General features: G+C 36.4%; 1 protein-coding gene and 2 long non-coding RNA genes across 3 annotated transcripts; 1 reads left to right on the top strand and 2 right to left on the bottom strand.

Moving 5' to 3' along the window:
- Positions 1–271: 271 nt before the first annotated feature.
- LOC127863208 (uncharacterized) lies at positions 272–3892 on the top strand. Its single transcript, XR_008040993.1, has 2 exons — positions 272–1022; positions 1881–3892. It is a non-coding gene; the product is annotated as an uncharacterized LOC127863208 (long non-coding RNA).
- Positions 3893–10915: 7023 nt separating this feature from the next.
- Positions 10916–22343, bottom strand: LOC127863207 (uncharacterized). Its single transcript, XR_008040992.1, has 5 exons — positions 21769–22343; positions 17806–17885; positions 14756–14804; positions 11309–11400; positions 10916–11086 (listed from the first exon to the last, which is right to left on the bottom strand). It is a non-coding gene; the product is annotated as an uncharacterized LOC127863207 (long non-coding RNA).
- An 822-nt stretch (positions 22344–23165) lies between these two features.
- Positions 23166–24180, bottom strand: LOC127863223 (uncharacterized). Its single transcript, XM_052402605.1, has 2 exons — positions 23857–24180; positions 23166–23654 (listed from the first exon to the last, which is right to left on the bottom strand). The coding sequence occupies exons 1-2, from the start codon at positions 24122–24124 to the stop codon at positions 23383–23385; spliced, it is 540 nt and encodes a 179-aa protein (XP_052258565.1). The 5' UTR covers positions 24125–24180; the 3' UTR covers positions 23166–23382.
- Between the last annotated feature and the right edge of the window lie 1825 nt (positions 24181–26005).

The raw sequence follows: 26005 nt of genomic DNA, 5'->3' as shown, positions 1-26005 counted from the left end.
CATTTAGCACTATGTCCACTCTCTTATTGAAGTAGTTTTCATCTGATCTTCAACAAATGTGGTCAGAAGTTGTATCTAGACAATATCTAGTTCAAGTTCAAATATGGGTCATGCTGGGTCAAAAACTAGTTCACAGGGTGCATTTCAAGGATTTAGCATGGTGTAAGCTCTTTAATTGAAAGAGTTTTCATCCGATCTTCACCAAATTTGGGCAAAAGTTGTGTCTTAATGATATCTAAGTCAAGTTCAGATATAGGTCATGCCTGGTCGAAAACTAGGTCACTTAGTGCATTTCCAGCGTTTAGCATGGTGTCCAAAACCTTCAAACGGGTGTATCTTGTGACAGTTTAGCACTCTTGTTTATTACATTAAAGCCACACACCTTGAAATGAAATACATGTTACTCAGTACATATAGATGCAATTTGAAAGTGTGCAAAATTGTCATTAAATCTATAGCCTAGTTAGCAAGTAATTTTTTTTATTTTATTTTAAAACTGAATGTATGATTTGTATACGTACATGTTCAATTCGAGAAACACAATTATTTTTAAGTTTTAAAGCACAAGAAAGACGGATTTCTACCTTGCAACCACCAGATATATTCTAATTGGCAAAGATAAAATATGTTTCTTATTTATATCCAAATTTACTATGCCAGATATTTCATTTCAAGGTGTGTGGCTTTAAGGAATGTTTTTTAAATGGGTATATTACCAAGATCTGCACAGCCAGGGTGATATTAACCTTCAGATGTTAAAGCTTTCTAAGAATTTTAAGGCTTGCCTTTTATACTTGAAATGATAAATCATTAACATGTTTTGTTCTTTAGGAACATACAAACATTTCCCACCCACCATGTGGATCAAGATGTTTGGGCTGATGATTCTGGGTCGTATGTGTGGACAAGGTGGTCTTCATTACATCATGATGCAGCTGTGTATTCAACAACATGTTAACCTGTCCCAGCGGATGTTGATGCTCTTAAATCTCTTAAATGATGTTGAGAAAAATCCAGGACCGGTACTTTATGACAAAATATACATCGTTTATTGAATAACTATATATATTTATTTTAACATTAAAGTGATTTTTTTTCTTGCATTTTTGTGCCTTTTGTTACTGAGAACTATTTTATCATATGTTGGTGATTGAAACCCAGGACCTGTAAGTGCTTCTTAATATTTGCAACAAATGACAAATCATGTTAAGTTTTTGAAACATCTGTTTTTTGTTCAGTTAAAGGACATATTGAACTCACTAATTGCTAAGTTAACTTAGATGCATCAAGTTTTTATTGATGATTTCTACTTTCTGTTGAATCATTATCCTTTCCAAAGCCAGAGAGATATAGTGTTGGCGTTTTCCATCGGTCAGTCTGTCAGTCCATCCATCTGTTTGTTACAAACATTTTAGGGCTTCATATCATGAATTTAATAAGATTTCAACATGGAAAAATAAGTGTATGCCATATTCATACAATAGTGCAAATTTACTTTTTTTCTTTCTTTTTAGATTAGTTATTAACAGAAGAACAGAACAGTAACATACTTTTATTACATTAACAGAGGCTCTGATTAGATGTGTATCTGCGTAAAGAACTCATAGAAAATATCAATATATAGATAAATAAAACAAAAATAAGAGTTAAACAAATCATGGTGAAATCCACAATACACACCAAGAGCTATTAGTAGGCTTATCTCCATTGACTTATTTCACAGTAAATCTCTTTTTTTTGCCTTTTCATTAACAATTTCAATCAAAAATAACATTTGTGAAAAACTTAGTCAATGATTATAACTAAAGTTAAAAATGTGGACACTGTAAGTTAATTGACTTTGGCTTCCAATCTGCAGTTTACAAAGTTGCTTGTTATAGGAGTATTCGTGCAAATGGATATCCTGCAAGGAAGACTTCCACTCCATAGGACAGCAAGATGCACATATCATCTGTCATGTGGTTCAAGAGAAATGCTGTAGATGGGGAGACTGTACCAAAGTCCTGAGCTTTAATAGTCTTGAAATCCATGAACTTAAACATCTCTATGATGTGAGTTTAGCACTGTGTATGAACTGGTGTTGCTTCATTTTCTGCATATCTTTATCTCAGTCTTCTCTAGTTTTGATGGTCAAATACATATTGTCTGCCAGTTTTTTCCCCCCAATACTGCCGTTCATCGTTTGCTTGCATCAAGAGTTTTAAAAGAAATTAAAACTCATTTGTTTAGTTAGAATCTTATGAAAGACTTAAATGGCCATGTTTAATACACTTGTATAACAACATATATTAGCTAAAAAAATAGTTGGAATAATTAATGTTTATATGAACATAACAAATTTACTTAAAATCATAGGTCTTGTTTTTGTCTGCCACTATAAGAACCAGAACATATTTCGGACATTCGAGGATTGACTTGCTGTGTTAGAGGATCATCAGGTGATGGAAGAAACCAGGCTTTTTTCGACTCAATGTTGATGAAACCTGATCGACATGCTCATCTTGGTTGAGTAAGCCTGGGTTGAGTGTTTCCAAAAAGTAGGTAACCTGGTGAAATCTTAGGAAAACATTGTAACCAGATCCAGGTTTATTTGACTGACAGACCGATGGACAGTGGGTCAACCGTAAATCCCTTCATGTGAAAACGGTAGGGACAAAATAAATATCACATTGCTCTTCTGAGTTCATTTGTAAACCAAGTTTTATCACAAAATTAAAATGGTCAATGTATTATTTTGTGTATTTAAAAATTATGTGAATATTAAGTTTCATGAAATCTTACTGAGTTTTCTCAATTTTAGCTACTATTCGGACATGGACTGACGGACAAATGGGCAACAATGTCGCAATTTGTATACCAAGTTTTATAAGAATTGTTTCATAAAAGTAACCAATGTGTCTGTTCTATGTCAAGGTAACTACTAGGATGAAATACACAAAAAGATTTTGGTTCACAATAGGGTAGGCTCCGCGTGCCGTGAACCGGGCAACAGCTTTTGTCATTTAACATTTGTGTTATAATGGCATAAGCTGGCAGATACCCTTTAACTTTAACGATGTTTTCCGATAATTTCTCGGAAAATACAATCTAGCAATTTTTATTTAATTTAGATTACTAAAAATTAATATTATATTTATGCCCCCCTTGGAAGAAGAGGGGTATATTGTTTTGCACATGTCAGTTGGTTGGTCCACCAGATGGTTTCCTGATGATAACTCAAGAACGCTTTGGCCTAGGATCATGAAACTTCATAGGTTTATTGATCTCGAAATAGTAAAATGGTTTCCGGATGATAACTCAAGAACGCTTACGCCTAGGATCATGAAACTTCATAGGTACATTGATGATGACTCGGAGATGACATCTATTGATTTTCAGGTCACTAAGTCAAAGGTCAAGGTCACAGTGACTCGAAATAGAAAAATGGTTTCCGGATGATAACTCATAAATGCTTACGCCTAGGATCATAAAATAAAAAAATCATTGGTACATTGATAATGACTGGCAGATGACCCCCTTCATAGGTACATTGATAATGACTGGCAGAAGACCCTTATTGATTTTCAGGTCACTAGGTCAAAGATTAAGGTCATAGTGACTCAAAACAGTTTAATGGTTTCCTGTTGATAGCTCAAGAATACTTAGGTCTATGATCATGAAACTTCTCAAGTACATTGATCATGACTGGCAGATGACCCCTATTGATTTTCAGGTCACTAGGTCAAAAGTCAAGTTCACAGTGACAAAAACGTATTCACAATGGCTGCCACTACAACTGACAGCCCATAGGGGGGCATGCATGTTTTACAAACAGCCCTTGTTCTGTGTTAAAATTATGTACACGTCTGCGTTAAATAAATATGTTCACATTTGAAATAAAGCTAAAAATGTGTATTGTTGTTATTAGTAATTTGAACCGAATTGCTCTGTGGGAAGTATAAGTACTATCAACCAGACCTAAATATGTGGGTAATTAAAGAGCACGAGAAAAGATGAAAATTAAGTTAGCTCAACCATTTTAAGCAATATTACTGGGTCACACTTTTTACGATGCAAAATCTGAAGGGTCCCTAGACTATGATGATAACTTACACGAGGAGTGTCCTATTCATTGCTGCCGCATGATCCTATCAGTAACGAATTAACGCTTGTATCGTTAAAGCAAGTCGTATATTCACGTTTATAAATATTTAAATAGAAAATAAAGGTTTAATTGTCGCATATCCACCGCATGATATTCAAACCGAACAATGTTGTCCTTAGATAAAAATATACTACATGTGATCATATGTGGCCTCACAAGGCTTATTATGAATTTATTATATTGCCATCGCAATGAGATGTAAATAGTTCATACATGCACAGTGTTCTTTCAACACAACCAAATCACACTTATAGTCGCGTCTTGCGAAAATAGGTCTTAATGCGTATGCGGCCAGCGTAAGTCAAAGACGGTCTGCGCTATTTCGCAGTGATTGTTGTTAGGTCAAAAACGTGCATGAAGAAGTCCGGATTTCCGCAGTGATTTGGCCAATGCTGTGGGTGATTTCTCTGAAATCAATAATTAAAATATTCTGATTCATTCATTCGGGTCTACAGGCGTGAAATTACCCCATCATTTAATTGTTTGTTGATAAAGGGTATTTTATGTGAAAAGCTTGGTAAGACAGCTACGCCGAACAACCGAACTAGCATTCATTAATTTGATCAAAATATGCACACAGCAGAATGATTGTGTTTCTTACATGGCTTTTAGAAGAACAGACCATGCAGGCGAGCAGTGAACAATATGATTAGGTTTAGTTGCCCTAACCCTATATACCCTTGGTATGACTTGTGAGTGTTGAACTAATGTGCTACAGCATCACTTAAATACGAACATACGATAGTCAGGTATCCCCGCATAATGACATATAGAATATTACTGGGTAGATACCGCTTGGCAAACTTGAGCCTGGGATAGTCGGTTATACCCGCTTTGTGAAATTAGGAATATAACAGGTTTGATATAGCATTAACAGTACGTACTTGGGGGTTATAGGAAATACCCGCTACATGACTATCCTGTATATAACTAAATGACGTCAAAAATACAACTGATGTGATACGGCATTACTTATACGAGCATAGGGTAGTAAGGTATAACAAAAATGACCTGATTCGATTTGCTTTGAGAGGCCATGTGCCCATTGTGTATTTTCCATACACCCTGAGAAATTTCCATACACCCCGAGTAATCGGTTGAGATATAATGGATACACAGTTAGTAACTGATAGTGTATAGGATATACACCCTCAGTTCCCTTCTCGAGCTTCGCTCTCATACACCATCAGTTACAAACAGTGTAACTAATACGGTATTACTTATAACAGCATGGGGTAGTAGTATATACCGCTATATAACTCGCTAGTATAGTACAGGCTTGATACGGCATTACTTATATACGAGCATTGGGTAGTAGGATATATCCGGTATATTGCTCGCTAGTAAAGTACTGGCTTGATACGGCATTACTTATTTACGAGCATGGGGTAGTAGGATATACCCGCTATATAACTCGCTAGTATAGTACTGGCTTGGTACGGCATTACTTATATACGAGCATGGGGTAGTAGTATATATCCGGTACATGACTCGCTAGTATAGTACTGGCTTGATACGGCATTACTTATATACGAGCATGGGTAGTAGGATATACCCGGTATATAACTCGCTAGTATAGTACTGGCTTGAAACGGCATTACTTATATACGAGCATGGGGTAGTAGGATATACCCGGTATATAACTCGCTAGTATAGTACTGGCTTGATACGGCATTACGTATATACGAGCATGGGGTAGTAGGATATACCCGGTATATGACTCGTTAGTATAGTACTGGCTTGATACGGCATTACTTATACGAGCATGGGGTAGTTGGATATACCCGGTATATGACTCGTTAGTATAGTACCGGCTTGATACGGCATTACTTATATACGAGCATGGGGGAGTAGGATATACCCGGTATATGACTCGTTAGTATAGTACCGGCTTGATACGGCATTACTTATATACCAGCATTGGGTAGTAGGATATATCCGGTATATAGCTTGCTAGTATAGTACCGGCTGGATACGGCATTACTTATATACGAGCATGGGGTAGTAGTATATACCCGCTATGACTCTCTAGTATAGTACCGGTTTGATACGGCATTACTTATATACGAGCATGGGGTAGTAGAATATACCCGCTATATAACTCGCTAGTATAGTACTGGTTTGATACGGCATTACTTATATACCAGCATGGGGTTGTAGAATATACCCGGTATACAACTCGCTAGTATGGTACTGGCTTGATACGGCATTACTTATATAAAGGCATGGGGTATTAGGATATACCCGGTATATGACTCGCTAGTATAGTCCTGGGTTGGTACGGCATTACTTACATACGAGCATGGGGTAGTAGGATATACCCGGTATATGACTCGTTAGTATAGTACTGGCTTGATACGGCATTACTTATACGAGCATGGGGTAGTAGTATATACCCGGTATATAACTCGTTAGTATAGTACTGGCTTGATACGGCATTACTTATATACGAGCATGGGGTAGTAGTATATACCCGCTATGGCTCGCTAGTATAGTACTGGCTTGATACGGCATTACTTATATACGAGCATGGGGTAGTAGGGTATACCCGGTATATAACTCGTTAGTATAGTACTGGCTTGATACGGCATTACTTATATACGAGCATGGGGTAGTAGGGTATACCCGGTATATGACTCGTTAGTATAGTACTGGCTTGATACGGCATTACTTATATACGAGCATGGGGTAGTAGGGTATACCCGGTATATGACTCGCTAGTATAGTACTGGCTTGAAACGGCATTACTTATATACGAGCATGGGGTAGTAGTATATACCCGCTATGACTCGCTAGTATAGTACTGGCTTGATACGGCATTACTTATACCGGGTATACGAGCATGGGGTAGTAGGATATATCCGGTATATGACTCGCTAGTAAAGTACTGGCTTGATACGGCATTACTTATATACGAGTATGGGGTAGTAGGATATACCCGTTATATAACTCGCTAGTATAGTACCGGCTTGATACGGCATTACTTTTATACCAGCATGGGGTAGTAGGTTATACCCGGTATATAACTCGCTAGTATAGTACTGGCTTGAAACGACATTACTTATATACGAGCATGGGGTAGTAGGATATACCCGCTATATAACTCGCTAGTTTAGTACCGGCTTGATACGGCATTACTTATATAAAGGCATGGGGTAGTAGGATATACCCGGTATATGACTCGCTAGTATAGTACTGGCTTGATACGGCATTACTTATATACGAGCATGGGGGAGTAGGATATACCCGCTCTATAACTCGCTAGTTTAGTACTGGCTTGAAACGGCATTACTTATATACGAGCATGGGGTAGTAGGATATACCCGCTATATAACTCGCTAGTATAGTACCGGCTTGATACGGCATTACTTATATACGAGCATGGTGTAGTAGGATACACCCGGTATATAACTCGCTAGTATAGTACTGGCTTGATACGGCATTACTTATACGAGCATGGGGTAGTTGGATATACCCGGTATAAGACTCGCTAGTTTAGTACCGGCTTGATACGGCATTACTTATATACGAGCATGGGGTAGGAGGATATACCCGCTATATAACTCGCTAGTATAGTACTGGCTTGATACGGCATTACTTATATACGAGCATGGGTAGTAGGATATATCCGATACATGACTCGCTAGTATACTACTGGCTTGATACGGCATTACTTATATACGAGCATGGGGTAGTAGTATATACAATGGCTGTTTGTAAAACATGCATGCCCCCATATGGGCTGTCAGTTGTAGTGGCAGCCATTGTGTGAATACGTTTTTGTCACTGTGACCTTTGACCTAGTGACCTGAAAATCAATAGGGGTCATCTGCCAGTCATGATCAATGTTCCTATGAAGTTTCATGATCCTTAGTTTCATGATCCTAGGCCTAAGCATTCTTGAGTTACCATCTTGAAAAAATTTTATAATTTGGAATAACGATCTTGACCTAGTAACCTGAAAATCAAGATGGGTCATCTGCCAGTCATGATCAATGTACCAATGAAGTTTCATGATCCTAGGCCTAAGCGTTCTCAAGTTATCATCCGGAAACCATCTGATGGACGGACCGACCGACCGACATGTGGAAAACAATATACCCCCTCTTCTTCGAAGGGGTGCATAATTAGAGAGCGGACACCATGCTCAAAGTTTAAAACGCACTAAGTGACCCCTTGGCCTACATTTTGACCCGGCATTACCCATATTCGAACTTGACCTAGACATCATATAGATACAACATCTGACCAAGTTTGGTGAAGATCGGGTAAAAACAATTTGAATTAGAGAGCGGACACTTAATACGGACCGACAGACAAGACAGGCAGACGGACCGACAAACTTCGTTTGTGGGGGTATAAAAATGTATTAATAATGCTACTGGTATTTCATTTCTGCGTATTTTAGTCTTATATACAATATGTATAGTTTCTATTAAGTGCATTATTCCAATTTACTATTCATGACACTAACTTCTACGTTATAAACAAATACTTTCAGATCATTTGCTGTTATTTGTAACTGAACGAGCAAAGAAAAAAATCTTACGTTTTGAATAACTAATAAATCCTTCCAACAATAAGCATTTTTCCTTGTGACTTGACTTTCACTGGGAATCAAACCCAGATCTCCGACTTACTTAGTAAGTCGGCATGTTTTCTTTACACCATGAAAGCGATAAGTTGAAGGAAAAAGCTAATCATTATGTACACAAAATATATTTAATGGATACAATTTTTAGGAGTCTTTTTCCTACAAGTCTGTATTAACCATTTGACCCCCATGGCATGGCCAGTTTTATGCTAACACAATTGTGTTTAGTTTTACTACATTTACACGATGCTTTGCTGAAAACCAAATATCTGTGCAGTCAGATTCATAGATAATTTTCCACTTTATACATTAATTAAATTTGGACTTGCTCACATTTTGGCAAAATGACAATTTTCCAAAACAATCAAATTATAGAACAAGAGCCCTAAGGTGCTCAACTGTGACCAGAAGTAACTAAACTATTCTGAGAGGGTGTAGTTTAGAATAATAAATGAACTTGATGAAAAATATGTAATTTGTAGGCAAATAATCATTTATAAACTTGACTTTGCTTATCATTACAGCAAATGTTTTGACAAACTTTAAACAAGATGTGTTTGTGAAACACAATGTCCCCCTATATGACGTTTGACCTTGTAGGATGACCTTGACCCTTCACCACTCAAAATGTGCAGCTCCATGAGATACACATGCATTTCAAATATAAAATTGCTAGCTTCAATATTGCAGAAGTGACATTATATGATCAATTTTGACCCATATATTTGACCTTGAAGGATGACCTTGACCTTTCACCACTAAAAATGTGCAGCTCCATGAGATACACATGCATGCCAAATATCAAGTTGCTATCTTCAATATAGAAAAAGTATTCATAAAATTAGCGATTTGGGCCACATATATTTGACCTCTGACCTTGAAGAATGACCTTGACCTTTCACCACTCAAAATGTGCAGATCCACGAGATACACATGCATGCCAAATATCAAGTTGCTATCTTCAATATTGCAAAAGTATAATAAAATGAGCGATTTTGGACACATATATTTGACATCTGACCTTGAAGGATGAACTTAACCTTTCACCACTCAAATAGTGCAGCTCTATGAGATACACATGCATGCCAAATATCAAGTTGCTATCTTGAATATTGAAATACTGCAAAAGTGTACATTAAATGAGCGATTTTGACCCATATATTTGACCTTTGACCTTGAAGGATGACCTTGACCTTTCACCACTCAAAATGTGCAGCTCCATGAGATACATATGCATGCAAAATATCAAGTTCCTATCTTCAATATTGCAAAAGTTATTGCAAATGTTAAAGTTGGCGCAAACCAACCAACCAACAGACCAACCAACAGACAGGGCAAAAACAATATGTCCCCCACTACTATAGTGGGGGACATAAAAAAGGTACACAATTTTAAATGCAACTTCCAGTGTTTACAAGCTTTTTTTAATTTGACATTTTGACCCACTTTTTGACGTTATGTGATCCAGTTTCAAAGTCAGCTGAGATTACATTGGGCCAAATGCTCTGATCATCTTTCACGAAAAATGCACATAAAAAAGCCCAATTGTGTGTTAACAAGGTTCTACTCTAGCACTTTAAGAAAAACTGTCATGTCCACTGGCAGCCATGTTAGTCTACAAACCGGAACCAGTTACAAACTCGACAACTGAGCTATCATTAGAATAAATATTCTGACCAAAATTTATGGAGATATGGCTAAAAATGTCACTTCTAGAGAATTTACAAGTTTTCATTATAGCCATAAAAAGACAATTGCCTCGTGCTCTAGTGGATATGTTTTTTGAATAGACATAAAAATTTCGAAACTGGACTGAGCCATCATTTGAACAAATATTCGACCAAAATGCATGAAGATTGGAAAAAAAACAGTGACTTCACTAGTGTTCAAAAGGTTTCACTATAGCTATATAAGGAAAACTGCACAGCCCTGTTACATACGGTCATTTATGAAGTTCCACAACTGTTGTCGTATGTTAAACAGTTTTCTAGATAGTAATTTCCCACTATTTTTTCCATCAGTGCAGCTTATGATCAACAGTTAACTAGTCACTTCCACTTTAAACCTGTCCACTGTAAACACAAGGTTTACTATTTTGACCTTTTTATACTTTTTATTTCTTATTGCTTTTGAAATATCATCTTATATATAATGTTATAATGTTCGCATGAATCTCCAATTATATTCTACAACACCGGTTCAATACATTGAGCTGTACACTATAAATGTAGGGACTAAAATATGATGATAACATTTCTCATCTCTTCTTCTTCTTGTCAATCACTCAAATGGAAACACTGGCCCCTGTGGTACACATTCTTTTTGATCAGCATGTTTTGTCTGCCAAACTGAAAAAAATAATAATCACAAATAAACATTTTAAAGAGAAGTGTTATGCCCCAACACTAATCTTTAGTTTCAAAACAATTGTAATGTCCAAACAAAATTGAACTAAAATACCAAAGTGTGCAAATTCAAATGCTTTTTACTTTGAGCTAATAGAGAGAGTTATACAGACAACAAGACATTTGCACATGGTGAATACTTGTGTTATTTGCATAAGGCATTACCATGATATAGTCTGAGCAGTAGTAGGACGCAATGCATGCCTCTCCAACCGCTCAACTATTGTGACTGCTAGATGATGATTTCAGCTGAGGAGCTAAACAAAAATGAGCAAGGGCCATAGTTCTGCAAAATTTGGGCTCATACATAATTTTTTCCTTTAAGATGCCAATGTTTCCAATGTTGACTAGAAATGGCGCGGCAGAGACCGACGCACATCCCCACGCCGCATGTTTGACCCAGGGGCGCCCCAGTGTTGGTAATGGGGCCATGCATAGTTGACCGTATTGTCATAAGAGAAGTTCAGTATCAATTAGAAGTGAATCGGTGTAGAAATGAAGAAATTATAGTAAAAGGCAATTTTGGGTGGGCGTGGCCTATGTGGGAGGGGCACCCCAGGGTTGGTAATGGGGCCATACATAGTTGAGATTGACCGTATTGTCATAAGAGAGGTTCAGTATTAATTTGAAGTAAATGGGTGAAGAACTTTTAAAGTTATCGAAGGATCCAGAAAAGTGTCAGACTTACAGACACAGAGCGCAAACCGTAAGTCCCTCTCCTTTTTCAGGGTAGGAAACTAACAAGTTTTTATAATAATGTAAAAATAATGGTCAAAACAAGAAACTGATTGAAATACAAAGTTAGGTCGCCCAAAGGGTGTTCTCATTATGTTATATGCACAAACAGGGATTTCAGATATTAAAGGGGTCAGGACCATGGATAATTAATAAACCCTCATGTCAATTTCATGTGAATTGCCAGCATTTAATTCTTACGTTCAACTACCATTACTAACATCAAGAGTGTCTTGGTTTGGGTAAAGCTTTCGTATATTGTTTGGAGGCATAGTGTAATAGCTGTGATATTTTAGGAATAAAATGAACCTAAACACAAAACTGAAGCAAATCTGCACCTTTCTAGGTATATTTTGACCTTTGACCTTGAAGGATGACCTTGACCTTTCACCACTCAAAATGTGCAGCTCCATGAGATACACATGCATGCCAAATATGAAGTTGCTTTCTTCAATATTGCAAAAGTTATGGCAAAATATTAAAGTTGGAGCAAACAAACCAACAGACAGACCAACAGACAGGGCGAAAACAATATGTCCCCCACTATAGTTCATTCCAACGCTCACGGACACTGGAACCCCGGGGAGAGTAGGAAAGCTCCACTATCAGGGATTTCAATAGACGCAGAATCCTGCGTTTTGACGCGAGCAAATTAAAAATGACTCATTTTTGACACAACCCTTTTTTCTGCTGTGCGTCATTTCGACGCGTCGAAAATTTGACCCGTGCGTCAGTCAGTTAACATCTCCTAATTGAAATTAATGTTTCAGTTTTTGAAACTGGGTCTATAATCGAGGGAATACCCCGAGCGTTGTTTATCTTATCTCATCTCTTCAAATACACATGTCACCGTCTAAAAGGTGCGTGCCCACTAACTGGGTAATTAGCAGCAGTGATAACGTGATAATTGATTGACCATTTGATAATTGCAGGTTTTTTTTCAGACGGCACGGTTAAAGAAAGTCGGCAAAATTAATTAAAATAAAAACAAAATTGATCAAAGGTCTATTATTTAATTAGGTAGATCCCCTAGTAAGTCCAGCGAGTTTTGTCAGTTTGTTAATCCACCGATAATTACGAGTAACACCCATCTTATATAAACTGGAATCACAGTTCATTTTTTATACTAACAAGTAATAATACTACACATAAACATTGAGAAAACACATTTTCTCAATTAGATATCAATTATCCGAGTAGAATTAAATTGCTGCATCATGACCTTTGACATTGTAATATGGGTTTTTAGCTTGACTATTATATATAAAATATATATAGTCTATATATATATAATAGTCGAGCTAAAAACCCTATTTTACTATGATTCAAGGGCTATAACTCAGGGGTGTCTGGGTCTATTTGGCCCATTATCTAACTTGACCTAGATGTTATTGCCTTACACATTTTCATGAAGTTTGGTGAAGATCTGATGACAATTGCTTGACTTATTGAACGGAAAATAATCCGGACGGACTGACAGACGGACTTACTAACTTACAGACGGACGGATGGACTAACAAACTAAAGGACGGAGCGATTTTAATATGCCCTCAAAATCGCTGGTTTGGGGGCATAAAAACGACATTGTATAAAATGTATTGTATTTCTTAAACTGTATGAACTGTTATATCATACATGCCATACGTCCCGGATTTTCCGGGACAGTCCCGGAAATGAAGAACTTGTCCCGCTGTCCCGGAAATCTGTCAAATGTCCCCGAATTTACAAAATCCATATATACATGTACCTTATCTTAGGCTTAACTGCACCTCGAATCTGTGTATATATGCAGCGTCTCCATGACAATGCCTACCCGAATAGGCAGACTACGCTAAGTGTCAAAATCGATCAATTAACAGGGGTCCTGTTATCATATTGATTGTCTCTTGTTCGCTGTCAAACCGAAAAGGCGGCATTGTTTTGGTTGTTAATTGACTTATATCTACATCGAAACAAGAGTGTAACTAATGTGTGACTGTACGGATTTTAAGTTGACGATCTACCGGTACTGTTTTGTTGTTTTTGTTTTATGTGATTGGTTGTATGTATTGTGAATTGATTTGAGTTGACAATCTAACGGTACTGTATTGTTGTATTTTTTATTATATAAATGTTATAAATGAATAAAGGCGTATCAACAACTACGCGTTACACACCGGTCTTAATAACAATAACGCAGTGACGTCACCATCTATGTTTAGAACGCTTACACTGAAAACACATGGCCTGTATCTAGTAAAGGAACTAGTAATGTTTAATTTGACGTTAATAGATCAAGTATATTTCGGATAGGCTTTCGAACTTTTGCAATTAACGATGCGAAACAAAACAAAACGTACCAAAAATGTCTATAAATATCGCTACATTTTATACATGTCCCCGAAAATCGGCAAAAGTCCCGGACAATTTAACACAATGTCCCGGAATTGGTCTGAAAAATTATGGCATGTATGGTTATATGTAATTTCCATTTAACATTATCATTACAACTTCTCACGCTAGATTGGAAGTCTCTGAACTGTTATATACAGACAGATCAATCCCTAGTTTATCTTCCAGGGATCAGAAGATGTCTTGAAATCATTATGAACTGTTCCATCATTTAAAATACTGTATGAAATAAATGACAAAGTTATGGCCCAGACAAACTTCAGGTTTAAAACACAATAAGTGACCCCATGACCTAGTTTCTGACCGGGCATGATCCATATTCAAACTTGACCTATACATCATCTAGATACAATTTGTGACCAAGTTTGGGTGAAGATCTGATGAAATTTCGGGACAGACTGACGGACCGACAAAGTGGTTCCTATATAGCCCCCATTACCAAAAAGATAGTATTACCAGCAGTTGGTTTCAATGGAAATTTCTTACCAGACAAGAGGTTTGATGCAAATTGTTGTGAGGGGAAACTGGAAAATATCTGAAACAAAAATAAAGTCTTATATAATTTGAAGCGCTATATTGTTAAGTCAAATTTTAATATTTGATAATCATAATACTGCTAGCTGTCTGATTACAGAGGAGTCTTCACAACATAATGCGTTAACAGTTTTCCTGCAATAAGCAAACAGGACAAAATCAACAACACGAGTATTTATAATATATTCAGAGACAAAGATGATCCATCCATGTCTTTGGAAATAAACAAAGGGCATTTAACAATTATTTTGGCCTCATTTTAGCCATGTTGATAAATATAATGGGTCATACTGCTTGGTGTGTTACAAGTGAAACACCATCAAAACCAGTGCTCCAGCTTGGCATGAATGGAAGGGCGCAGCACCCTGCCATTCAAAGATTCCAACCTGTCAACCTTGGACACCCTTCATGCCCTTTGATGAAAATGCCGAGTTGGGAATAGGGAGTTACAGTTGTAAGATCGTACGCGAATATCATTTGCCATTTAAAAGGAATCATGATGTTCAAACTTAACCTTTGACCTAGAAGTTGGCAAAGGGTTTGTTTTTAGTTGGTTGCATTTTAGAATTTACAGAGCATATTTTGCAAATCAGTGTGTGCTTAGAAGCCTTAGCTACGGAAAGAACCGCAACTCAATTTGCTAAGAACGATCACCACTGCCTGTCTGCAAAAGATAACAAATGATTCTGCTCTAGCAGTGAGTGTATATACCAGCTTGTAAGACGACATTGGCCAGACTAGTGTTTATCATTAAAGTCTGTACATATTTGTACCATTTTTGACCTCATCCAAGATATCATTGGGACAAATCTTCGGACAAAGTTTCATGATGATCAGACAATAAATGTGGCCTCTAGAGTGTTAACAAGGTTTTACTATATAGCCATAAAAGAAAAAATGCAGAGCCCACTGGCAGCCATGTTTTTCAACCAATCAGCATCATGTTTGAACTCGTCCAAGATATTATTGGGATGAATCTTCTGACCATTTTTCATGAACATCGGAAATAAAAGTGGCCTCTAATGTGTTAACAAGACTTTACTATAGCCATATAATGAAAAAAATGCCCCGCCCCCTGGAAGTCGTGTTTTCCAAGCAAATGTACCCAATTTCAAACTCTTTCAAGATATCATTGAGACCAATCTTCTGACCAAATTTCATGAAGCTTGACAATAAATGTGGCCTCTAAAGTGTTAACAAGGTTTTACTAAAGCCCTATAAGGAAAAATGCCCCGCCCCCTGGTGGCCATGTTTTTATAGCAACCATACCCATTTTCGAACTCATTCAAGACATCATTGGGACAAATCTTCTGACCAAGTTTCACAAAGATCAGACAATAAATGTGGCCTCTAGAATGTTAACAAGGTTTGACTATAGCCATAGAAGGAAAAATGCTCTGCCCCCTGGCAGCCATGTTTTTCAACCAATCAGCATCATTTTTAAACTCGTCCAAGATATTATTGGGATGAATCTTCTGACCATGTTTCATGAAGATCCGACAATAAATGTGGCCTCTAGGGTGTTAACAAGATTTTACTATAGCCATTTATAGCCATATTAGGAAAAATGCCCCGCCCCTTGGCAGCCATGTTTTTCAAGCAAACATAACCATTTTCAAACTCATCCAAGATATCATTGAGACCAATCTTCTGACCAAATTTCACGAAGATTGGACAATGCGGCCTCTAGAGTGTTCACACGGTTTTACTAAAGCCATATATAACCATATATGGACCATATATAAATAACCATATAAGGAAAAATGCCCTGCCCCCTGGTGGCCATGTTTTTAAAGCAACCAAAACCATTTTCAAACTCATCCAAGATATCATTGGAAAAATGTTCTGACCAAGTTTCATGAAAATCTGACAATAAATGTGGCCTCTAGAGTGATAACAAGGTTTACTATAGCCATATAAGGAAAATGCCCCACCTCATAAATGCCATGTTTTTCAACCAACCGGCGTCATTTTAAAACTTGTCAAAGATATTATTGGGTTGAATCTTAAGTAATATGCATATAATAATGGAAAAGGGGCCATTATTCTTACAAAATGCTTGATACAGTTGTCTGCTCTTCTTTATAGATTGGGGTCATGTTGGTAAATAAGTTTGCAAAATATGAAAGCAATATGTCAAGGGACGTTGAAAATATTTTAGGTGGTACGCCAACTTTAACATAGATTTATCAATAATATGAATATTCAAAATGGTAAAGGGGCCATAATTATTACAAAATGCTTGATAGAGTTGTCTGCTCTTGTTTATAGGTTGGGGTCATGTTGGTAAAGAAAAATGCAAAATATGAAAGCAATATGTCAAGGGACATTGAAAATATTTGGGGTAGTAAACAAACTTAAACATTTGCTGCATTTTCTAAGTGGAATAGGGGCCATAATTATTACAAAATGCTTGATAGAGTTGTCTGCTCTTGTTTATAGGTTGGGGTCATGTTTGTTCAGAAGTATGCAAAATATGAAAGAAATATGCCTAGGGACATTGAAAATATTTGGGGTAGTATGCAAACTTTTAACATTTGCATGCTCACACTAACGCCAATGCTAAGGCTAACGAAAACGCCGGGTGAGTAGAATTGCTCCACTATATAGATTTCATATATTATAGTCGAGCTAAAAAGGGTCTTTCTGTAAATCTTTAAGAGAACAAATTAAAAACTCAACAGGCCTTTTTTATTATTAAATATGCTTGTTTCCATATATAATTTGAGGCCCTAAAATCATTCAGGATATAACTTTGAACATTTTTTACAGAAATAAAATGATCTTAAAGTTCTCTGCAATGCAAAGTAATTTTTACACACTAGATATTTAAAAAAAAAAATTGTTAACTTGTCCATGCTATTCGGGCCGGCTGTGCTCTAACTGCCTATGGAAAATCTTGATTATATATATATTATATATATATACCTGTTGTGACCCTTGAGATCCTTATGAAATGTTCATAATTCACTAATAACTGTATGTAAAAAAAATAGTATTACCAGATAATCGGGTTCAAAAGTTATTTCTTTCAAGACAGGATGGTTGGTGGGAAATGTCTTCCGACGAAACTGAAAAACATCTAAAACAAAAAGAAAGTGACTTCTTGTATAATTTGAAGCACTATTCATTTTAATACAATTGTGTTTTGACAGCCATAGTTCTGCTGAGCCTAAAAATTAAAAGTAGGTCAACAAAACACAAAATGAAATCCAATGATTGCATCACCAAATCTTCAACATATCCAATTAATAAAATTAATGTTCATATATAGACGGTTTTGATACATGGCACAACATCAGGGGTGTCAAATGTCCCAAATTTGAAATCCTAATGATAAAGTCTGGAGTCTGAGCCTGTAGGTCCCTTACAGGTAGAGCCCCCCAAAGCCATAGTTCATTGTTTTTTTTATAGTCTTAGTTGCTATTTCTGGTGAGTAAAATGCAAACTATTATAAGCCAGACCACCAGTAACACTCGATGTGTAATTGTCATTTTATATAAATGTTATAAAGAACATTGATAACAAGGGCTGTTTGTAAAACATGCATGCCCCCCATATGGGCTGTCCGTTGTAGTGGCAGCCATTATGTGAATACATTTTTTAGTCACTGTGACCTTGACCTTTGACCTAGTGACCTGAAAATCAATAGTGGTCATCTGCGAGTCATGATCAATGTACCTATGAAGTGTCATGATCCTAGGCAAAAGCATTCTTGAGTTATCATCCGGATTTTGTTTTACTGTTTCGGGTCACCGTGACCTTGACCTTTGACCTAGTGACCTGAAAATCAATATGGGTCATCTGCATGTCATGATAAATGTACCCATGAAGTTTCATGATCCTAGGCGTAAGCGTTCTTGAGTTATCATCGGAAACCATTTAACTATTTCGGGTCTTCGTGAATTTGACCTTTGACATAGTTACCTCAAAATTAATACGGGTCATCTGCGAGTCATGATCAATCTACCTATGAAGTTTCATGATCCTAGGCGTATGCTTTTTTGAGTTATCAACCGGAAACTATTTTACTATTTCGGGTCACCGTGACCTTGACCTAGTGACCTCAAAATCAATAGGGGTCATCTGCAAGTCATGATCAATCTACCTATGAAGTTTCATGATCCTTGGCATATGCGTTCTTGAGTTATCATCCAGAAACCATTTTACTATTTCGGGTCACCATGACCTAGAGCTTTGACCTAGTGACCTCTAAATGAATAGGGATAATCTGCGAGTCATGATCTATCTTCCTATGAAGTTTCATGATCCTAGGCCTAAGCGTTCTTGAGTTATCATCCGGAAACCACCTGGTGGACGGACCGACAAACCGACAAACCGACATGTGCAAAGCAATATACCCCCTCTTCTTTGAAGGGGGGCATAATAAATGTTAATCCACTAACCATACAGTAAAACAACTGTCCAAAAATATATCCAGATATGTCTTTTGCAAATGAAATAATATATGCACTTAGTTTGACAGCAGAAAATGGAAATTTAATGATGGGGGACATATGCTACATTTTGTAGTATGTAAGATTTCTGGAAAGTAGCCAAGAGGTTAGGTCAGTTACCTTTTATGTCCGTGTTAGCGGATAACCAATCAGACAATAGTAAAACAAGGGACAAAATTGTCACAAAACCAGGTTTTCAATGTAGAAAAAAGTCTGATAGAGGGAGACAACACAAACTGAACTGATTGTTTATAATTAACCCCCTTTGTTTCAAAATAAATATATTTTTAGTTGTGGCGACCTTGACCTTGGAGATATTGACGTAATTCTAAAGTGCGATACAACGTCCCACGATGGTGAACAAATATGCCAAATCATTTTTAAGTCTCACAATGAATGACATAGTTTTGGCCCGGACAAGCTCTTTTATGGCCATTTTTGACCTTTTAACTCAAAGTGTGACCTTGACCTTGGATATATTGACGGTATTCTTTTGAGCGACACACCGTCTAATGATGGTGAACAAATGTGCCAAATGATTTTAAATTCTCACCAAGAACCACAACGTTATGGCCCGGACAAGCTTGTTCCGTCCGCCCGCCAGCCGGCATTTGCCAAATTGAATAACCCGTTTTTTTCTTTGGAAAACCTTGTTAAAAAGACCAGGAAAAATCCATCCTAAGCGCACATGCCCAGCATGCCAATGAAGCAATTACAATATTTGTTCACACCCCCTTAAAACAAATCATCAGATTTACACTGATCTAAAATTCAATCCTGAATGGCTCAAATCGGGATTTCCAAATAATCCGGACAATTAACACCCTTGCAACATGCATGGGTTGCTAAGTTACTAAATGTCCTACATATAACAAATTCAGAATTTGTGTACCATCCCACTCACATAAATAGCAATTGCAAGATGATGTCCATTACAAACCTGTTTGTTATCATTCTGACCTTTTTGTACTTCTATAGTTTTTCAAATTTTAATGTGATTAAAGTGCAAACACCCGATTATAGAAGGTATACCTAAGATCATATTGCTTGCCATGAGTAATAATCCAACAGATTGGCTTTGTTTGTATGCCAATAGATAGAGCTTGCACATTGTTTTTCAATATGTGGTTATGGACAACTGTAAACATTACTTCATGTATTTTAAGGGGCCTTTGCATGTTTTGGTAAATTGACAAAATAAAACAAGAGCAGCTGTCACCATAGGATGACTTATGCCCCCTATAAATGCTTGATAGAAGTTATGAGCTTTTTTCGAAACCTAAACACAGATTTCGAAACCTAAACGCGGACCCTAAGTTCAAGGTCACAGGGGTCAAAATTTGTGTGCGTATGGAAAGGCCTTGTCCATATACACATGCATACCAAATATGAAGGTTATATCTCAAGGGACACAGAAGTTATGAGCATTTTTCAATATCTAAACGCAGATTTCGAAACCTAAACGCGGACCCTAACTTCAAGGTCAAGGTCACAGGGGTAAAATTTTTTGTGCGTATGGAAAGGCCTTGTTCATATACACATGCATACCAAATATGAAGGTTATATCTCAAAACATAGAAGTTATGAGCATTTTTCAAAACCTAAACGCAGATTTGGAAACCTAAACGCGGACCCTTAGTTCAAGGTCACAGGGGTAACAATTTTTGTGCGTATGGAAAGGCCTTGTCCATATACACATGCATACCAAATATGAAGGTTATATCTCAAGGGACATAGAAGTTATGAGCATTTTTCAAAACCTAAACGCAGATTTTGAAACCTAAACACGGACCTTAAGTTCAAGGTCAAGGTCGTAGGGGTAAAAATTTGTGTTCGTATGGAAAGGCTTTGTCCATATGCACATGCATACCAAATATGAAGGTTATATCTCAAGGGAAATAGAAGTCATGAGCATTTTTCGAAACCTAAACGCAAAGTGTGACAGAAATACGGACCGACAGACGGACAGTCTGATAACTATATGCCCCCTTTTCTTTGAAAGAGGGCATAAAAATTGTTTCAGACTTGCACATTTTTGTTGCAGTTATGATATTTGTGAGAAAACAGTTATACTTAACATTAACAACCTGAAATTGATAAATCGTTGCAAAGCAAAACAATTGAATAATTTGGAGTTCTGTTGTCGTTTTTTGTGACACTACGAGCTTTGCTTATAGAAACTAAAAGTATAAAATATTGTATGAGCATGGATGGCCGTCTTAGCGTTAGACTTTTACTCCAGAGGTCAGTGGTTCGAGCCGAGATGAGGATTACTTTTTCTTTTAATTTGTTCTTGTTTTTTAATTGAGCTTTTTAGATTTAATGTTTACATTTATAAATATAACGCATTTAATGACAAACTTCAATACATGCCATAATCTGTTATAAGGTCCATTAAATACCAAGATGAGTATCAAGGAACCTGAGTGAAACATTTTATTTTATTTCGGATATATACAGGACTGCTCATTGGAAACAAAAAGTTTGCTCGATTCTTGAATGACTTACAAAAATGTTTATCAAATCAAGTAGGTTCGTTTATTTTTCGTCTGTTGTCCCATCTCGCCAACAGTCAACCAGCTCCCTCCAGGCTTGTCAGTTCCAGGCGAGTCTCTATAGCTGCCCCCATTTTGGCCCATCTGCTTAGAATCTGCATCCAGGTCACGGCGCCAGGTGTTACTGTATTTGAAATAAAGTAGGTTGGATGCCATTAAATGTGACTTTAAACACCATAATGACAGACAAAATAACAGGTTTATTTCCCTTCAATTAATAACAAGCAAATTCATTGAATTGATATCCCCCGCTAATTAGCTTCTGGACACAAAAGTGTTATATTTGACACTCAGGTAAAAAAGCATTTTTTTAGGTTCGAAGGGCCATAACTCCGTTATTAACAGATAGTGTACAATGCCATTTGGCATGCATCATCCTCTTATCTATACATATACTCATACCAAGTTTCAATGAAATCCACCAAAGCACTTCCAAGATATGGCTCCCAACACAAAAGTGCCGGATGGACGGAAAGACGGGCGGACAAGGCCAAAACAATATCCCTCCGCCTATTGCAGGGTGATAATAACATGAATAAATTAAAGCCAGCACATATATGAATTAACTGCCTAGATGAGTGTATTAAATATAATTTAGGGCTGTACAATACTTACTGATATGTGAGCATATATTTACTTTTAGTAAATATAAATAAATGTAACAGTAATACTTACACACTTGTGACTGTGAGTTTATACATGTAACTAAACTTCCTTTATAATTTTATAACAGTGTTTTATTCCTGCCATAGTATTAAGAAGTCACTTGCTCAATAACACATTTAAGCATGAGCTGTTTTTTTTAATCTGCATACATAAGAAAACATCGGAAAAAAACACAAGAGGAGCATGTATCCGAAAGTAAATTACGTCCGAAATCGGGCAAGTTAAGGATTTACAGACGTTTCGCGCCCAAGTCGTTTCGCACCCTAGTTATTTCGCCCCCAAGACGTTTCGCACCTGGTCGTTTCGCACCTGGTCGTTTCGCCCCCATACTAACGGAACAATAGTTGTTGAGTAGTTTAATTGATGACCATTATATAATTTTAATAAGAGGATATTTATCACGTCAATGACTAAACTTATAGTCTAGACTATAGAGTAGTAACAAAAAACTAAAAAGAGATATTTTTTCTGACCTATTTATTCATTTGACATACAATAACGTAGAATAACAGTGTAAATTAAATTTTAATGTTATATGTTTTTAAGTAACATTAATGATTAATTTCTTGCTCCCGTGTCTGCCTTGAAAAGAAAACAAGACTTTAAACAGCATCTGAATTAATGTGACAATATGAATTAAAAATGCATATTTTTCAAGTATTATTTATGTTATAATTACCTGTTTTCATATATATTTCATGTTTTTTTTTCTGACATTTTAATGCAACTTGTGTCACTTAATTAACATTTTTTAGTAGTTTAGTTACATAAAACGACAATAAAAGCATTCTTTATTTATATAGTTTATGAAGTTTATGAAGTACATAAACATGACAACACGAAGAAATGTCCGTAGGGTCTATTTGAACACATTCGATATTTCAGTAGTTTTCAGCGTACATCACTCCATATCTGGCGGTCCGTATAGTTTTCCGCAAGCACGCAGGTAGTGAGTGGTCGTCAGTTCACCCGCAGAGTATTTTTCAAATAAATCCTTGACTTTTTGGGAGAGGTGTCTGTACTGACGGCCTCTATTTGTGCCGTCATTGCTGCCGGATGCTATCAGGGTTGCGTGCCGCTGTGCATGCTGGCACTCACTGAGCAGCACAGGTACTAATCTGTAAAATGTCAGACCGCGGTGACCAGCTCTCGAGTTCAGACGATGGTGATATCCTGAAATGTATATAAGGAACTATTAAAACTGACAAATATCTATGAAAATGTAATGTATGTTATTGTTTGTTCACTGTATATATACATTACGTAGAATATTAATATTTGGCGAAAAGAAATAGACAGTTGAAGTAGTATTAAATAGAAGCATTCGTACACGATCATTAAATTAAAAACAGAAGGAAAAAAAAAGAAATCTTACCTTCAACGTCGTTATTCGTTCGGATCTGGTACCCGAACACGGACCAACTGGCAACATCAAAGATCGGGTGATCAAGCCACTGGCGAGAGATGTAGTCCATCAGTCGGTTCCTCTTTTCGCGATCCGGATGTGATCTTTCGTGCTCTGCAAACTTCAGAAACGTTGGGCGAATGTGTTGGGCTGGTAAAAATGGCAGGCACAACAGCTGGCGAATTAGATTGAAGGCAGAGGACCGCTGCATATACGCAGGCTTCAACCCGAGGTCCATCACCCGAGCCCAAACAGCCTTGGTCCAGTGAAACACACAGCCTTGCACTATGGCGTCGGTGACGTTGTCATGAATGTCGCTTATGTCGAATCCCATTTCCCAATTTGCAGCAAAGTCATCGACATCAATATCGGCCTCTGATCTATGGGTCTGTTCTTTTTTAGAACAAGGACTGCAGACGAAGTCAAGCTCGCCTCCTGACGTCACAGCGGCTTTGTATTCCTCTAGAGAAATACCTGTGAAACGAAGGAATTATAAATGCATCTAAAACAAAGGTCTCGATCTAAAAAACAAGTAATCGCCATACAAATTACAACTTCTACCTTTACGGAGAATTATTAGAAATAGTGACATCCTTTAAATACTTAGGTATAACAGCCCAAACACTAGCAGAACGCGAAAATAGAGCTCTACATAGACTTTTCACTATTCTAAATTAATACGAAAAAATACATACAAAACTACTGCCATGTAATTTAATGTTTGTATAAGTAAATAATGCTTCAATTTTTTCGTATTACAATTTAAGATATAATTATATTGATTAAGTACTGATGAATTACTGGCTTTTTGTCAACTACATACAAAACAATTATTGTTATTTAATTATTTACATAAAATATATCGATGGATTATATAATAACTTTTTTATAATAAGTAAATGTATATCGTTTTATTAGTAAATCAAGTACATAGATGAACAAGTTGATGTATCATTTCATTATAAATAAATAAAAATAATAAACCAAAAAAACGACATTTTTAAAAATCATTTATACTGTGAAGCGAATACACGACGATCTTTATCTAAAATAACATTACGCAACAACATCGGATTAGTGGCAATGTTAAGATAAGCTGTCCGCATTGAATGGCATGTTTATAACACCTGTTCATACTGTTAATCAAATATCCATTTAGGGAGCACTTTAAAAGAAAATTGGTTTGTTTATTTATTGACAATCGAAGGCGGGTGTCAGTAATTGATTGTTGCCTAAACACCACTTTGTGCGTAAGCTGTCAAGTTAATCAATGGAACTTATCGCAATAAAGATGTTTAATTATGTCTTACGACTTTAACAGAGAGTTTCAAGGCTTATTACATTAAAACCTAAACAACTATAGTTGAGCGTTAAAGAGAATTTATCATCTTTAATCCTATATAATAGATTCTATACACAAAATATATTCAATATACCATCAACGTATGACTAGAATTTCTTACTATACACAAGTACATTATATAACAGAGATAATAAATATACTATCGCTGCTATTTACATAAAATAAGCAACACTACTACTTATTTACACATGTCATCACTTTCTTATTATTATTTCCATTTACAAAGTCATTTTTAATTGAAGCACATTTATAAACTGAATGAGTCGTAATTATTTACATTACAATATATAGCAGCACTGTTATTCTTTGAATACAGATCTCCAAATGTTTTCACATTTCATTTTCTACAAATGGTAAGCGCTATAGCTACCATAACTAACATCTGTTTTATCACAATTACATAACGAGGGAATGAAATACATTGTTAATTTAAGACTCATGCTATTTAAATTTACGGTCAATTGCCTCATTTATATATATATATATATATATATATATATATATATATATATATATATATATATATATATATATATATAACCCGCTTATAAAAGATACTCATATCAAATTGATTGGATTGTGATTTTCAAGTCAATTAAAAAAATATCTTTGATTTTGTATGAGTAACTAACTATTATTCAACTGACTCACCTGTTTTGCACGTTCGATGCTGCCAACCCGAGCATGAATCACATTGGACCGCGTGTTGCCGAGGACGTACTTCAGTCCTGCATCTTATGCATGGAAAATCCATGT

The sequence above is a fragment of the Dreissena polymorpha genome, unplaced genomic scaffold (assembly GCF_020536995.1).
Source record: "Dreissena polymorpha isolate Duluth1 unplaced genomic scaffold, UMN_Dpol_1.0 chrUn002, whole genome shotgun sequence".
Lineage (NCBI taxonomy): Eukaryota > Metazoa > Mollusca > Bivalvia > Myida > Dreissenidae > Dreissena > Dreissena polymorpha.
Note: the sequence above shows the minus strand (reverse complement) of the source record. Positions and strands in the feature narration are given on the sequence as shown.